The following is a 17,042-nucleotide window of genomic DNA, read 5'->3' as shown; positions in this document are numbered from 1 at the left end:
ATGTCCTCGGGGAAAAGTATGCAGTATCGCTATGGAGATGGTGATTTTGCAGGCACACGATTGTGCGTTTTCCCTTTGTTTATTTACTGCACAATGCAGTTCCAGGTGGACTTTTTCGGGTTTAAATATTGCTAAAGTTCAACAACGGTCAGAGCGTTTTTCCGTGATATTTAGAGGTTATGCTTTGGAAAGCGCAGTGGAACCGTTTGCTAACGAGTAAAACTAACTTTGGAAGCTTTTTATTGTTATGTACGCAGGTATTATTGTGTGGAATTTTTAATAAAGAGTTTGGACTCGGTTCGTCACTCTCTCGCTTTCGTTTACAGGTGAAATACAAATCTCCACATATCCAGGCAGAGTGATAGTGACGGAACCGAAGGGGCTGGTCCAGCCGCGCATCAACGTCGAGAAGCATTCGCTCAAGCACGTGGTGGTGAACGCGCCCGTCACGCTGCCCTGCGTCGCCCAGGGCCACCCGGTGCCGACGTACCGGTGGTTCAAGGAGGTGAAGGACCAGATCATGCCGTTGCAGCTGAACGAGCGCGTCAGCCTCGTGTCGGCCGGGCTGCTCAAGATCGCGAAGGCGCGGCTCGAGGACAGCGGGAAGTACCTGTGCTGGGTGAACAATACGGCGGGGGAGGAGACGATCCAGGTGTCGCTGACGGTGACGGCACCGCTGACGGCGCACCTGCAGCCTCAGGTGCAGACGGTCGACGTCGGCAAGGATGCGCAGTTCCAGTGCGTCATTTCCGGCTTTCCGGCGCACGAGGTCCTGTGGATGCATAACGGGAAGCCGATCGTGCGCGATAGCCGGATCGAGATCTACACCGATGCGCCGCGGATCGTGATCAAGAGCGTACAGAAGGAGGACCAGGGCATGTACCAGTGCTTCGTCGCCAACGAGTGGGAGCAGATTCAGTCGACCGCCGAGCTGCAGCTTGGAGGTAAGAACGTCTTTACTGGTCAAAAGCCAGTACAGTGAAAAATTATAATTTTATTATAATTTTATTAAGGGCACCGGATTTTGCATTACTTAATAAGTTCACCATTCTCGATCACTTTCGCCAAACGGGGACGAAATCGAGAGCATATCTTTTTAATGTATGAGACAGTCATCGAGTTCCATGTTTTGGCAATTGAAGCATTCAAGCATCCAACAATGGAGGTAGAACGTCCATAGACCTTAACCTAACAATAAACCCATATTGAGTAATCCAAAGGATTCAAGTCCGGGCTGTTGAGCCATTTTTGAGGTATGGTACGGTGCTCCGACCTATTGGAAAATGGCGTGTTGGTGTGCTCCAAAGATGGCTTTCGTCTATGGCAGAACGAAGTCCTTCTAATTGTTCATGTAAACCTCGGAACTGTTAATTCAGCTTTGATGAAAGCTGGAAGCATTTTCTGACTATTGGGCGCAAATGTCTCCAAAACCATGACTCCGGCCGGATGTTAAGTTGTAAAGTTGAATTTTATTCGGCATCGATGATGAACATTTCCTTATCAGAGAATACGATACACTGTTTTCAGGACCAGTTTGTCTGTATCAGCTGTGCTTTAAGCTATCCAAAAATAAGCATTGACAACATTTGTATTTTTTATGGGACTTACTACTCTACCAACAAACTAGATACTGTGAGATTTATAATTGAAAACGACCCAAAGAACTTTTAAATAAAAAAGACCCAATAATTGATAGTTTTTTCAAGTGGAAAAAAAAGGCAGAACAATCAAACAACGAAATCGATATCATCAACTACAGAAAGATCTAATAAGACTATTGAAAAAACTTGTTGCTATTTTCACAAACTTTTCTTAAATTATTCATTGTTGTGTAATAGCGACAATACCGGGATGTTGTTAAATTTCCAATACTATAAATATGCTCTGCTCAAACACTATGAGAATGAAAATAACCTATCTATAAACAAAAGCAGCTGAAGAATTTATTATGCGGTTTTTTATTGATTTCAATCCTCTTTTTATATAGACGCAACCGCATTTTCTTCACTTTATAGGTTAGTTGAATTTAAATCTTAAATCGTTTAAGGAGACACGATACAAAACTGGTAAACATGGAGCCATTCATATCGGTGTACGTAAAATAACAAACTATAAAGAAAAGACGCTGAAAACTTAAACTATAAAAATGTTCATGTTTTTTTAATTGGCTTTAATTCGTTTTCCATATGGAGATAACCATATTTCCTCTACTCTTTAGTTTAGTTGGAAATGATCAAAAAAGAAAATTCAGTAAATCCCTTTCGATTAATTGAAATCTTAAATCATGTAAAGAAACAGGATGGAAACTAGGTACAATTCTAACAATTTGTACCGCTCTACTTAAAAAAAAGTATTATTTCCTATGAACGCAAACCCCTTTTTCTACGATGCTAGAGTCTATTTCAACTTTGATCAACACCGTAAGCTCTAGAGAACATTGCTTTCATCTTCTGCAAACTGGAAAAAAATAACTTGAAACCTTTTCCCCCATCCTGCCATGGGACGTGCATGGCCAGCTTTTTTCCCTTAATTTAAAGATTTTTTTCCTTTCACCATCGATGTGCGCGATGTGAGAAATGTTCCAGCATGCGAGCATAAATAATTAGAGCACGGAAAATCCCGGAAAAACCTCTCGAGATTGGTCCTCCACCAAGCAAGTCTCCAAAGTGCATTTATAGAAAGATGATGCACGGATGGAGTGGCATAAGCTAGAGTTTGTTTGATGAACGGCTACACGGAACCTTTCCAATCTCTGCGATTCTGAACCGAACGGACAAAAAAAAAATCAGCCCCGCAAGTAAATCCTTTGTTCTTGTCCTTTAATTACCTTCTATCTTTCTGCTTCCGTTCCGCCCTCCCCCCCACGCAGATGCGACACCGGAGCTGCTCTACTGGTTCTCGGAGCAGACGCTGCAGCCGGGCCCAACCGTGTCGCTGAAGTGCGTCGGCACGGGCAATCCACCACCGCAGTTCACTTGGAAGCTGGACGGGTTTCCGGTAAGTGCCATGTCACGCGGGCGGCGACGAACGCCGGCCGCTTGATTGCCCACTTTTGTAACAGAGATTGATGCGTGGCGAATCGGAAAAGCGATGGCGGAAGAAATAAAAACGCTAGTGCGAGGGAATGAGAGCGAAAGAAGAAAAAAAGGCCGTGCACAAAACAAAACATGAATGCAGGGTGAAAGAACTGACTCGAACATACAAACTCCGTCTCTTCCCCTTCTTCCCGGCCAGATCCCGGACAGCCCCCGGTTTGTCGTGGGCCAGTACGTCACCATCCACGACGACGTCATCAGTCACGTGAACGTTTCCAACGTGAAGGAGGAGGACGGTGGCGAGTACACGTGCGTGGCACAGAATAGCATAGGGAGGTAAGTGTGTCAGTGTGTGTGGTTATGAAAAATGCATTACACAATCTTCCAATCGAGCCTTGGGGATCGTGGGAATGACGCAATGAACGCTCATTGTCCTCGCAATCCTTTGGAAAGGGGATTCCTCCAGGGGGAAATCAACCGGTTCATCAGGCTAATGATGGTTGGGAAGGTGGATGGAGGAGTGGAGCTGGTTTTGATTTTTCCCGGCACTGAATGAAATTGGAAACAATCCCTCCCCTTCCTTTTCCGCTCCATAGGGTGTCACACAGCGCCAAGGTGAACATCTACGGGCTTCCATACATCCGCGAGATGCCGAAGATAACGGGGGTGTCGGGGCACGATCTCATCATCAAGTGCCCGGTCGCCGGCTACCCGATCGACCGGATCCACTGGGAGCGCGACGGCCAGACGCTGCCAATCAATCGGCGGCAGCGGGCGTACAACAACGGGACGCTCATCATTGAGCAGCTGCAGCTGGCGGAGGACGCCGGCACGTACACGTGCATGGCGCAGAACAAGCAGAAACAGACGGCCCGGCGGAACGTCGAGATTCAGGTGATCGTGCCGCCGAAGATCATGCCGATTCAGGCGATGACGAACATGCTGCGCGAGGGCATGCGGGCGGCCATCTCGTGCCAGATCCTTGAGGGCGACCTGCCGGTCAACTTTCGCTGGGAGCGCAACGGGAAGCCAGTGCTCGGTACGGGCAACGAGGTCATCCGCCGGCTGGACGAGTACAGCACCAGTCTGGTGATCGAGCACATCACCTCGGAGTACTCGGGGAACTACACCTGTCTGGCGACGAATGTGGCCGGAAGCGAGAGCTTTACCGTGCCGCTGACGGTGAACGTGCCGCCGAAGTGGATCCTCGAGCCGAAGGACTCGAGCGCCCAGGCCGGGCAGGATGTGGCGTTGCACTGTCAGGCCGGTGGCCATCCGGCACCGACGGTTACGTGGAAGAAAGCGATCGGCAACACGCCCGGCGAGTACAAGGACTTCCTGTACGAGCCGAACGTGAAGCTGCATCCGAACGGTACGCTGCAGTTCCGCAAGATCGCCAAGGACTCGCAGGGTCACTTTCTCTGTGAGGCCCGCAACTCCATCGGAACCGGTGTTAGCAAGGTTATCTTCCTCAAGGTGAACGGTAAGTAAGCGTATATTGACTAAAATGGTGGTGAAATAGGTGAGAAAAGGTGTGTGGGGCTTGTCGACAACAGAACACTAATAAAGCCACTAGCTTTTAGTTTTGCTCTTGGAACATATCTTAGAAAATTGATTTTAGTAGCTCTAGTTCAAGCAATTATAATACGTTTTCTAACAACCATAGTATACTCGAATTGATAACTATAAAACCTCACAATAAACCAAACAGTTTTTTATTGAGAAGAAATAAACATCTCTCGTTGAAATCTCCTACGATCAAATTAACAAAACAACAAATTGTAGAGCACAATACTAGAACAGGATAAACAATCAATCAATATTCGAAAACTGGCCCTAGGATTAAAGCATTATGCGTCTCTTGTGTTTAGATTCCAAAGAAATAGGGCCTTCGGAAGAAATAATTTTAACTGTTCTTATCTTCTCTATTCTTAGATATAATCTGTGTAAAAAGAAAACAAATAGTCAAAACAAAACATTCTTGAACAAAAACCATAGGTCATACCATGATGTAGTACATTTATAAGACTATATCCGCGCTCTCTGAATGTTTGTTCCACGCGCCAGACTCCAAACATGTTTCTTAAATTTAGACATTGTCACTTTTTTGTATTTTCTACTTCTCTGCTAACAATAATCGAGTGAAATAGGGATTGTTATAATTGTTATTGCTATGTTATTTAGTGTACAAATGTACTCTCATGGTGTTTATCTTTTCTTCCCTAGTACCTGCACATTTTACCACCAAGAACAAACAGATCACCTCACCACGTAACAAGCAAATCCACATCCAGTGCAACGTCCAGGGCGACAACCCAATAGACATCAAGTGGAAGATGCAAAACTCCCAGCAGCACCTCGACGAGTCGCTCGACAACCGATACAATATCCGAGAGCAGGTACTGGACGACGGTATGGTGTCAGAGTTAGGAATCTCGCACACCTACCGGCAGGACACCGGTGTCTACGTCTGCCAGGCATCGAACGCCTTCGGGCAAGACGAGATGTCGATCCATCTGGTGATTCAAGAAGTACCAGAGGCTCCGAAAAACCTCCGCATCAACTCACAGCAGTCACGAACGCTGCAGCTCTCCTGGAGCCAACCGTTCGCCGGGAACAGCCCGATCGAGAAGTACAACGTAGAGTACAAGCTGGTGACGGAACCGTGGCAGTCGGCCGAACACATCACCGTGGCCGGAACGCAAACGGTCATAACGCTGCAGAACCTAAAACCGGCCAAGGCGTACCATCTGCGCATTTCGGCCGAGAACAAGCTGGGCGCTTCGGAGTACTCAGAGGTGATTCAGGTGACAACGCTTGAGGAAGTGCCTTCGGGGCCACCGCTCAACATCAAGGGCGAACCGAAGAGTTCTACTGAGATCTTCCTCTCGTGGGAGGCACCCGATCGGGACCAGTGGAATGGAAACCTGCTCGGGTACTACGTCGGATATCAGGTAGCCGCGAGTCCGACCGATCGCGAAATCAACCCGACACAAGGCTTTAACTTTAAAACGGTCGAGGTGCGTAGCCACTTTGGTGGTGAGACGACTCTTCAGGGGCTAAGTAAGTGTACCACGTACAACATCGTGGTACAGGCGTACACCAGCCAGGGCAGTGGACCTCCAAGTAAGGAAATCTCACTCGGCACACTCGAGGACGTACCTTCCAGTGCACCAGACAGTCCCAAGTGTGACGTTCTCAGTTCCACGTCGATCTACATCACCTGGTCACCGCCGCCCGTCGATGGACAGAACGGCAAAATCCGAGGGTACAAAGTATCCTACATCGAAATGGACGACCTCTATGGTAAGTGATTGTATGAAAGTAGAGGAAAACGACACAAGAGATGTAAAACTCTGCTCTTCTTCTTGTCTGACCTACAGAAAAAGAACCCTACACCTCGAAAACGAACAATCAGTACCTTACGCTGGAGAACCTGAAAAAGTTCACCAACTACACGTTCTGGGTGCTGGCGTTCACCAAGGTTGGCGACGGTGTTCGGACTAACCCGTTCCATTGCATCACCCAGGAAGATGGTAAGATTATTCAGGGGATCCAGTGTTTATCCAATTAGATCATATCGATCTCCTTCCTTTCGGTTTTATTCCAGTTCCTTCCGCACCACGTGCTCTGAAGGCAATCCCTTCGTCTAGTACGAAAATCATAATCTCCTGGTTACCGCCACCGCACCGGAACGGGATCATAACCGGCTACACTTTCTACATGTCGCTCGTCGATGGTGGTCGCGACGAGGGAACGCACAAGCGGTCTTTGGTCCCGTACGCCGAGAGTCACGAGACGGTTCGGTTGCAGGAGCATGCCACCTACCAGTTCTGGCTGACAGCGTCCACCAAGGTGGGTGAAGGCGAAAAGTCGGAGGTAGTAACAGTGCCACCGAACAACAAAGTCCCGGCACGGATCGTCTCCTTCAGTCAGGAGATCGTTACACCCTGGAAGGAGACGCTGGTACTACCCTGCCGGAAGGTGGGAGTACCGGCACCGGTAACCATCTGGCGGCAGGATGACCAATCGATGGACACGGGAACACGCAAGCTGATTGCGAAAAACGGAACACTCTACATCAAGGACTGTCAGGCCACGGATGGGGGCAACTATACGTGCAGTGTGGAGAACAACTGGGGCCGCGACGAGATCGTCTACCATATCCGTATCAAGGTGCCGCCGGATCCACCGACACTCACCATCGTCAACACCTACACCGATAGCCTCCTGCTCGAGTGGGTGGACAATCGGAACGGTGGCTCGCCGGTGCTCGGCTACGTCATCAACTATAAGCGCGAAAACGGTGACTGGGAGGAGCTGCAGATCGACTCGAAGACCAACACCCATCTGCTGGTGAACCTCTGGTGTGGCACCCGCTACCAGCTGTACATCACGGCGTACAACAAGATCGGCACGGGGCTGCCGTGCGACATCGTGAACTCGAGCACCAAAGGACTGGCGCCGGTGCAGCCGAAGCACTCGCAGATGATTACCAACAACTCCACCAGCGTCACCTGCTGGCTGGACTCGTGGGGTGACGGCGGTTGTGGCATACTGCACTTCTCCATCGAGAACCGCCTGTACGGGCGGGCACCGTGGGCCATGATCGCGAGCCATGTTGAGGCAACCGAGCGCATCTTCACTGTGTCGGACCTTCAGCCGGCCACAAAGTACCAACTGCGCGTTACGGCCTACAACAACGCAGGAGCTACGATGGCCGTGTACAACTACACCACGCTCACCGTGCAGGGTGGTAAGAAAACTGCCCAAATAACACTTAAAGTTTTATCATGGTTCTTACTTTGTTGTTATATAATTTAAGTTTCATCTGAAGATTGATTACTTTCAAATGCTGTAATACAAAACCGCTTTAAGTCTAAGATGGCCCATTCTACTCTAGAAAACCTCCTAAGTACACAACAAAACCAACACAAAATTCAAGTTTTTTAGCTTGACAAATATAGGTACGAGGAAATGGAGCAAGATAGTGCACCGGCAACCTTGATTACGCCAATTAAACAAAACAAAAAGGGGAGTAATAGAATATGTTGAATCGCGTGTTTAATACATCGTACGTGACGTTCTCTAGTCTGTATTGGGATTTAACAAAGAAAAGGGGATAAAGCGAATTATGCCTGAAATCATGTAAGGCTCATGTTACGTTCTTCCAACAAGTACTTAACGAATACCTAACATTTGCATTTACTTTCCGGTTGTGGAGACAACAATAAAAACATTAGGCAAACAACAACAACGTTAGGCAAACAGTTCTAACACAACATACACAAATCCGCCAAACCATCGGTCTGAAAACCTAACGGGTTATTCCAGTTATTTATTTTATTTTAAACTTTTTGTTTCGCTAATATCGTTCCTTTTTCTTTGATAAGTGCTGTTAGAAAGAGTTCGGACGTATGGGTCCGGACTGTCTCTAACACTGTAGGTTTAAAAAGGATTCGAAAAAGCCAACAATAATCAAATCGGTTTTGTAAAATGCAAAAGCCTTAATATAACTCATTTGTTTTAGTAGAATAATGATACAAAACTGATAAAACTTGTTTCGTTTATTAAAAGTTCTAAATATTAGTTGGGTGGAAATTGCCCGCGCAAATACGATGATGATATCCTAACGACCTGTTTCAACTTATTCTCTTCCTTCAACAGTGATGGTTTATCCAGATCTTACCAATCCCGTATCTCCGCATATGGGCGAACATCCGTTCTATGCTAACTTTAAGGTTATTCTTCCACTCTGTCTATCCATCTTGATCCTGTTTGCACTCGTTGCGGCCGCCCTCCTTATCCGGAAACGAAGTAAGATTTCAACCGTCCATAATAAAATTATACGCACAGTTAATGGTAATGTTTTAATAACGCATTCAGTTAAACCACCAAAACGATTCAAAAGTGTAGAACTCATAACAACAATATTAGGTTCAAAGTGAAATTTTTGGTGGATGAAAAACGCTTCATGTTCTTGTATGAACAATTTAGATACGGTTTAAGTAATTCCGGATCAAATAAATCATGTTCACTAGGAGAATTTTATCTCAATTTAAATCCAAAATCAAATTTAAACTCACGCTTTGAAAAATGTTCAATACGTTGGACACTGTTCTTATAAGACTCAAAATACTCTCTATAAGCAAAATTAACCAAATTTACGAAGTATATTAAAAATTTGGAATCGTATTTTCATCAGCATATTAGTTTTACTGTAACATTTAAGTACAATTTTCTATGCTTTATCTAAGAAATTTTTTTTGCTAACAAATTTTATACTTCGTTTCAATTTACAACTCCAATTCTAATGTGTTTGAAAACAATGTTCATAAATTAAAGAAGTTTTTTGTTAAGTGTAGTTTCTAGATTAACTAGTATTATATAATCTACTTCATTCAATTATTTCAAAAGATTTGTTTTAAGGAAACCGGATAAAAAAATCTCAGAAGTAAACATCTTCTAATATGATACGATGATGATGTACTTAGTTTCATAAATCCAAGATTTCATCAAATGTTTGTTTAGAACATAGGTAAGGATTAACTTATAACACTTACATTACAAACGCCAACACCATTCAGTTAACCGTGATGTTCTTAAAACATTTATCAGTGTGATGATAATTTAAGGATCTTTATGCCATGTAGAACCGGGTATTGTAATCCATTCTTTTTGCTTTTTTTAGAAATGAACAACCAAAATCGCATCCCCTCGACTTCGATGTCGGAATCACCCTCGATCGCCAACATTCAAAACAAGCAGAACCGGGACCAGCAGTACCTGGCCGTGCGGGCTCAGCAGACGAGCCGAAACAGCAACTCCGTTGACTCGGGCAGCTATAAAGCCGAGGGAAATGGTAATCCACCAGCTCACCCATCCCCCATTTACTTAGTTTTATGTTTTGGTTACTAGACTTCCCGATCCTAGCATGCAATTTCTGCCAGCCTGGGTTCCTTTTTTCAAGTATCCCTTCAAGTAGTCCCTGTAAACACTCAGTTATCCATTCTATCATGCGACTTTTTCGTTATGTAAGACCCCATTCTTCCTCCCATCCCTCTCTTTACAACGCGACCCTCCCGGCTAAATCCCGTGTGTCCGTGTTATCGTTGCAGAGTATATTGAAGACATTTGCCCGTATGCAACATTTCAACTGAACAAACAAACGTACAGTGAAAGTTCATACAGTGGAAATGTCTACAGTGGACCATATCACTCGGTAAGAGGATCATTTGTGTATCATGATGTAAAAACCGAAAACTATCATGTAAGTTTAATTTCTACAACCATCTTATTCTTAACTCTTGTTTATCTCATCTCAGTGCCCCACGCTCGTTTGTGTGTGTGTGCGAGTGTGTACGTGTGTGTGTGAATTGAAAAAAACAAGGATGAAAACATTAAACACACATCATTGTGTTGCATTCGTTGCGAGTGGTTTGAGTTCAGTTTGTTGCTCTTCAGTTTCCACTGTTGCTCGTTTGTTGCTCTCATCCATCTCTATGCTCATTCTATTTATTCTAGCGACCATTGTTCGTATCAACCACAGCCTCATTACTAGTGAAACTCATCAGCCAAAACCCATACCTCCATACTCGCCGTCCACATAACTGCAATCTTTTCAACTCTTCGTCTTCATCGTTGATAAGGATTTGAGGAATTTCTTTATTTATTCCATATTGTTTCGAGAAGAAATCAATACTATCTGAGAAGATTATTATCAAGATTGAAAATTTGATTTTAAATATCATAGTTGACATAAAAAGATTCCTAAAGCATCGATTACTATCACTTGAACAGGAAAATTACCTGCCCCTTCAAGATCGATCAGTTCAGCAGATTTTTATCATTTATTTTTTAAACTTTTTACTCATCCCTACCCATTAATTGGCACCACCTCGCTACAATCCACCCTCACCCTCATCGATCATTCACGGTTTAGCAATCAATTCCATAACGCAACTCTTCAGCCACGTTTAAAAACCTCCATTTCGAGGCAGAGGACGATAGAGAAATCAAACCAAATTCAAACGATCGCAAATTATCGAAAGTGTCCCATATGTCGTTTTTTCTTTTTCTCTTTCTTTCTATCTCTTCTCTTCTCTTTCTTTCTTTCTCTCTTTTTTCTCTATGTTGTCGAAAATGTCGTATGTCCAATGAATTCTTCCGTTCGACCGATCGGACGCTCATCATGCTCAAAAACCTCTAAAAACCACCTCTAAAAAAACACAAAACCAACTCTTCCCAACCAACACCCTTCGGTTTCGCAATCGGCCTCGCACGAACCAAACATGTCCTCCAAAATGCGAATCAAAATGTGCTCGTTGGTCTTCGCTCTTGCGGTCGCATACCCGTGTGTGTGTGTCCTGCCGCTTTTCCTGCCCGTCTTCTGTCCGTCTCCATGTTGATTTGTTTTCTGCGACCAAAACGCAAACAACTGCAACAACCGAAACACGACATTCCTGTCGTCACTGAAACTGCTCCTACTAATCGACAATATTTCGCAAAACCAATCATACCGAACGAAACGAAAAACAAACAAAAAAAAACCCTCCCTTCGTAGAACAAAGAGCCCGAGTACACGAAGGTACGCAGAAAGGGCGGATCTCGACTCCGAGATCCGGCCACCTCGGAACCAATAGGTGAGTACGCTCGCACCGCTAATCCGTTGATGTTTGCTCGCTGTCTTCTCCATAAAGCCAACCATTTCTAGATATAAATCAATTTATAGAATCAGACAATCCCGGATCCACAGATTCCGAAGTTAGGAAGATACTAACACTTCATATACCGATTACAGAATATGATACACTCGGTTCCGAATCTGACAACGATATCGCCTCGCGCTCCAACCAGTCCAACTATCGTCACCATCGTGGTATGTATAACGGGAAGCACGCACCAACAACTTGTTTCATTTTTGATTATTTTAATCCTACTTAACGTTAATTAAATACAAAAATTAATTTATTGTTGTTTCAATTGGTGTGTATACTAAGTTACATCGCGTTATCCGTCATCATCGATTGTAAGGTTGATTATGAACAATTGGTAAACTCATATGTTCAATCATGTTTATGGTTTCCAAATTAATGAACATTCTAACTCAGGGGTCGGCATATATTTCCTAAAAAGGACCGGATGATAAAAAAATATCGAAAGCGCGAAAACCCTTTAATGGTGATTTAATGTTTTCAAAGTAATACTTAACACTTTTGAAAAGAGTATCAACTTTCTAAGTAAGTTACATCAAAAAGTAGTGTAAGATAAAATATTTAAAAAAATCATCAATGAACTTTTTAAAACATGTTCATATTTCTTTTTGTTTTTTTTTATGTTTTTAACGAATAAATTTTGGTTCGTTGTAACAGTACAACTTAAATTCTTTAATTGTATGTACTTGAAATTGATTCTCTATGCAAATTACTTTCAAATATCTCAAATCTCAGCTCAACTACGAGCAGTTTTCAATATCGCGATCCTTATTTTATATCTTAATTCGTATAAACATTGTATTCCTTGAATGCCGCTATTTTGGATGCAAAGTAAAGGAGTGCTTGCCCGGATTTAGGACAAGACTCATAAGACTAGAAAATTTTAACCCAATCAATAATGCAAATATGATAGAAAAAATCTATCAACAAGTATAGGAGAAATATCGCCTGGTATTGAACACCTTGTTCAACCATTTTAATTTTATTTTATGGGGAAGAACAACCTTACATCGTCAACAAATTCGATAAAAATTGAGATTGATTTTTGTGTGAAGCACTACAAATTTCCAACGAGTCGAATAAAATCAATTGCCGGGTCGAACTTTGCCGACCCCTGGCATTAGTGTACATATTTTCGGTGACATAATTTATATCGTCCGACATTAGCAATTATGTTTTTAAATTTTCTTACATTACATTTTTATTACTACCTTAAATCGAACATTTGTGTTTATCAAGACGCGCTTCCCCATGCATAAACTTTACGCTTCATTTCTGCTTTATCACTCACACCAACACGCTCTTTCTCTCTTTCTTCTCTCTTTCTCTTTCTTCTCTCCTATTGTTTTATTTTTATATATTAATTGTTAATCTACTTTAATCCCCTTCTGATCGTTGCCTTCCCTATTTCGATGATCATTTACTCTACTATTTCATACTTCAATTAATTTCCTAATCTTTTATTATTGCTCCATCTGTCAACCCTTCTACGACTCCCTCTCTTTGCTGGTTTTGCGTTGCGCCCCAAACCAAACCCAAAAACCAACCCTCCTCATCCCCTTTTCATACGCACAGACACGCAAGACGAAACGTCTTCGTCTTCCGAAAACTCTCCCTCGAGCATATCGAGGAAATCCAAGCCACCCTATCCACCGAGAAAGTCTGCCAAAGCACAGTCGCAAAACTTGCCGAAGCGACACGTGCGTAGCTCTAGCGGGTACTCTAGCCACAACGAAGAAACTACATTCAGGTGAGTGGCGCCCGAACGCGCATTTAGGTCCAGTCGGTTGATAACGTGAAACTTTTTTCCGAACATTTACAGTATATCGAACTATCCTAACTACTCTGACCATATAACGCCGCCGGCCCGGTTTTCGGACCTGCTCGGCCGCGACGCGACGCTGGCCGTGTCGTCCGTCAATCCTTCCAGCCTCGGAAGCGCCACGGAGATCGGCAGCAACGTCGTGGGCAAAAAGTCCAGCAACCACTCGCCCCGACCACGTGCCAATCAGAAACTGCAACGGGAAGCGTTTCAGATCAATGTGTAAACAACAACGAACGCATATGAGAAAAGCTACAAGGAAGCACGATTCGTGCCAGTATTTGCCAAACGAATTACAACGACACCCCACACCAAAAGAAATGTACCGACAACAAGGACAGCACGTCGCACAACAAACCTGTTCGTCTGTGAAACGCTCATCGATCATCATCGATCCATCCTCGCAAAGGGACACCGCATCAGCATCATCCGGAAAAAAGGCCAATAAACACGCCACTTAATGGCGCAAACACGATTTTGATCGTCAATCGAGCGACCTCGACGAGAGCGATTGTTTTATAACTATATTTTTATAGATTAAAATACTATGAAACATCACAAAAACTACAGACTGCACAACTGACAAACGAAAGGCAAACAAAATAGCCCAGAAGCCAACGTGGGGGAAAAACTAGTGGCCAAATGAATTTGTTTTTTTTTTTCAATGAAAAAGTCAGCAGATAGAAGAAAAAAAAAACGAGAATTGAATGTGCCCCACGATAATGAACCGATAGGCACAAGCGAAGAAGATAACAGCAACAAACTATGTATCGAACAAAGTGTAACAAATGTTAGAACATAAAATTAACTAACTTCCGCATGCTGCCCCTTGAAAGGAAGATGGCAGAAGGGAGAAATTGTAACAGTTCCCCCGGCCCTTAGATAGCATTACGAGAAGAGCGATCGTCAGAAGACACTAACAAATTGGTAGGAAACTAACGCTCACTCCATACAAACTCTGAAAGAGAATATGATAAGCCGAAAGGAAACCAATGAGGGTAAATTAGCCGACCGAAGCTGAGGACGGAAGCAAGTGGATGGTTGTTTACGGTAAATTTATTGAATTTTCGACTGTTATTTGCATGGGTTATTCTACTCGAACGATTGGCGCATACTTAATCATACCGATTCCCTGTTACGTTTGATAAACTCACTTCATATAGTTAACTTTCATCTTCCCCGCCTGGGAGGATCCGAACGAAACGATTGTAAAGGAACGAAGTTATGAAAATTTCCTTTCCATGCACGACATGTTCGGGTATGAGCAAGATTGGAAAACAATCGTTATGAATCTGTAAGATAATAGAATCACTATCGTTCGGCTTTAATGCGACTGTTTGCTAACTTCGGAAGGATGTTCCAAAATCGTAGAACATCAGCAAGACAAAACCACGCTTGTTATCATAAGCACTCGTTATTTGGTTGGAAGAAATTGATATGCAAAAACGAACACATCTCGTCGATGCGTCAGATGATGTTGTTATATAAGATCTCATGTAAAAACATATGGTCGTAACCGGCGACACACATATTCTCCCTTATGTTTACGTCATCCCGGGCCGTACCGGTCAGTCGGCATTAGAAAAATGCTCCCAAATGTACATAGGAACTGGAAATAATTTACCGCAAACATAAATTGACGTGACGGACATTGCAGCATGGGTACATGCAAACGGCAAGCTATGCGATACCGAACATCACATTAACCTTGGGCAACGTAACAAACCGATGCCGAACCAAACCGTTTCCAACCGAACCATGTTTGCGATTTATTATGAACGAATCCCCACTCTTCTTGAAGATTTTAGCAGTGCCTTGTAACACACTGATTTGCATTAAATAAATAGCGGACCTCTTCTCCTTTCACGGCACGTTTGTCGTAAGAACACAGCTCCTCATGCTTCTCAATGCCATAAAAAAAATCTTCGAAATATCTAATGGTCGATCCTAAACGATGTTTTGGACGGCCTACCATTAAACGGAAACGAATTCAACTGGTATTTCTTTAACCTAGTTTGAAACAGAAAAAAAACAAATAATCTAACGATGGAATAGCGCTGAACTTTGCCGAAACAAATACCTCCGGTACCGGTAGGAGGACCAGTTAGAAATGTCATCTGAACCAATGTGCTCATAAGAAGAATGTCGCAAGCATCACTTACAGTCCTGAACTCTCAACTTCCCCACAAAACTAACATATCCTGTACATCTAAATCCGTGGAACTTTAAGAAACTAGAACATTCCTTACAATGAATTGATCATCTTATTCCGATAAGCAACCTAAAAGGTGTTCACAGAACTATATAAATAGAACCTTTCTTTCCCCTCGGAAATCGATTGCGCGTGGACTGATTGAACCAAACATGAAACGACTTGTCTAAAGAACCGTTCGGTGCACCTCTCCATAGCAAGCTCGTGCCATAATTTATCTATTTGTTTGATGGAAGAACCACTCACTAATTAGCCTATCGCGATAATTATCCGACGACACCATTGCATCGGGTGCATGGTGTGCATTCGAACAATAATAAAACGAAAACTGCAAACACCTATTGGTAGCACAAGGAAATCGAACTGAATATTTAGCACAACCAGACACTACCGCAAACCGATTCTCGGATTTAATGCGCATACGTAGCCGATGGGATATGCAGCTGGTTGGGAATGAAGAGTTAGGCGTTAGATAACTAATAGAAGAATCTTTATGAACCAGAGAGAGAAACTGTGAGGGAATGCAAGAATGTGTGCGATAAACCCCTAGGCTAAACGAAAACCAATGAGACAATATCGAATGAACCCATTCCAGGTGTGTAAAATGTAAAAGATACAAACGAATGTTTGTTGGAATTATTTCCCCAGTTCAGTTGTGTCATTTTCCTTTCCGATTAACGATCAGCGATGTATTTATATTTTACGCATGGAAAAGATCGTCATGCCAGGTACAACAGATTAACATACCAACCAAAATATTGTTTTCAAACGATTTCTTTTTCCAAAATACTATACACAACCAAACAGTTGCCAATAAGCAGTGTAAATTGAAAAAAAAAAACAATAAATAACACAGCATCATAAAACATATACCAAATTGACCAAATTGCGCATAAGACAGCGTAAGTTCATCTATTTCATTTTTCAACTCATCGCCAACGATTGTTTTCCTCATGTATCGAGTAAAGTTATGTTCCACAATATTTATCCCCACAATATACAATTCATGAAATCATGTGTAAGCATAGCTCAATGGCATGAAAATGTGGCAAAGAGGCATAACGTTTGCGAACGTATGGAACTAAAATTAACATAAACGATGAAAATAGCATAGCATTAACGACTACGAAAGGACTCAATCGACCAGAACTCTCGAAAGCACATTAAACACCTACTGGATGAAGAACACCTGTTCCGTTTTATTTTCAGGGGAAAAGATAGAAAATTTTAAATTAATTAATGTGCGAACACGTTTGGCG

The 17,042-nt window shown here is 43.2% G+C and overlaps 1 protein-coding gene across 1 annotated transcript; it reads left to right on the top strand.

The window, feature by feature from the left end:
• Nucleotides 1–520: 520 nt before the first annotated feature.
• On the top strand, nucleotides 521–13,797 carry LOC131262950 (cell adhesion molecule Dscam2). The gene is made up of 14 exons (XM_058265055.1): nucleotides 521–944; nucleotides 2,870–2,997; nucleotides 3,235–3,371; nucleotides 3,632–4,518; nucleotides 5,262–6,341; nucleotides 6,419–6,571; nucleotides 6,646–7,791; nucleotides 8,703–8,852; nucleotides 9,727–9,897; nucleotides 10,154–10,257; nucleotides 11,599–11,677; nucleotides 11,767–11,913; nucleotides 13,325–13,499; nucleotides 13,572–13,797. Exons 1-14 carry the CDS (start codon nucleotides 521–523, stop codon nucleotides 13,795–13,797), a joined length of 5,007 nt encoding a protein of 1,668 aa, XP_058121038.1.
• Nucleotides 13,798–17,042: the final 3,245 nt, after the last annotated feature.

Source organism: Anopheles coustani, chromosome 2, assembly GCF_943734705.1.
Source record: "Anopheles coustani chromosome 2, idAnoCousDA_361_x.2, whole genome shotgun sequence".
In the NCBI taxonomy this organism is placed as follows: Eukaryota; Metazoa; Arthropoda; class Insecta; order Diptera; family Culicidae; genus Anopheles; species Anopheles coustani.
The sequence above is the reverse complement of the archived record's forward strand: the minus strand, read 5'-3'. Positions and strand labels throughout refer to the sequence as shown.

Excerpts from the sequence above, each read along its gene's own strand:
- LOC131262950 (XM_058265055.1), top strand. The coding sequence starts at position 521 with ATGCCGTTGCAGCTGAACGAGCGCGTCAGCCTCGTGTCGGCCGGGCTG. Across the intron at positions 2,998-3,234 it reads GGAAGCTGGACGGGTTTCCG|ATCCCGGACAGCCCCCGGTT; the intron begins GTAAGTGCCATG and ends CTTCCCGGCCAG. Across the intron at positions 6,342-6,418 it reads CGAAATGGACGACCTCTATG|AAAAAGAACCCTACACCTCG; the intron begins GTAAGTGATTGT and ends TCTGACCTACAG.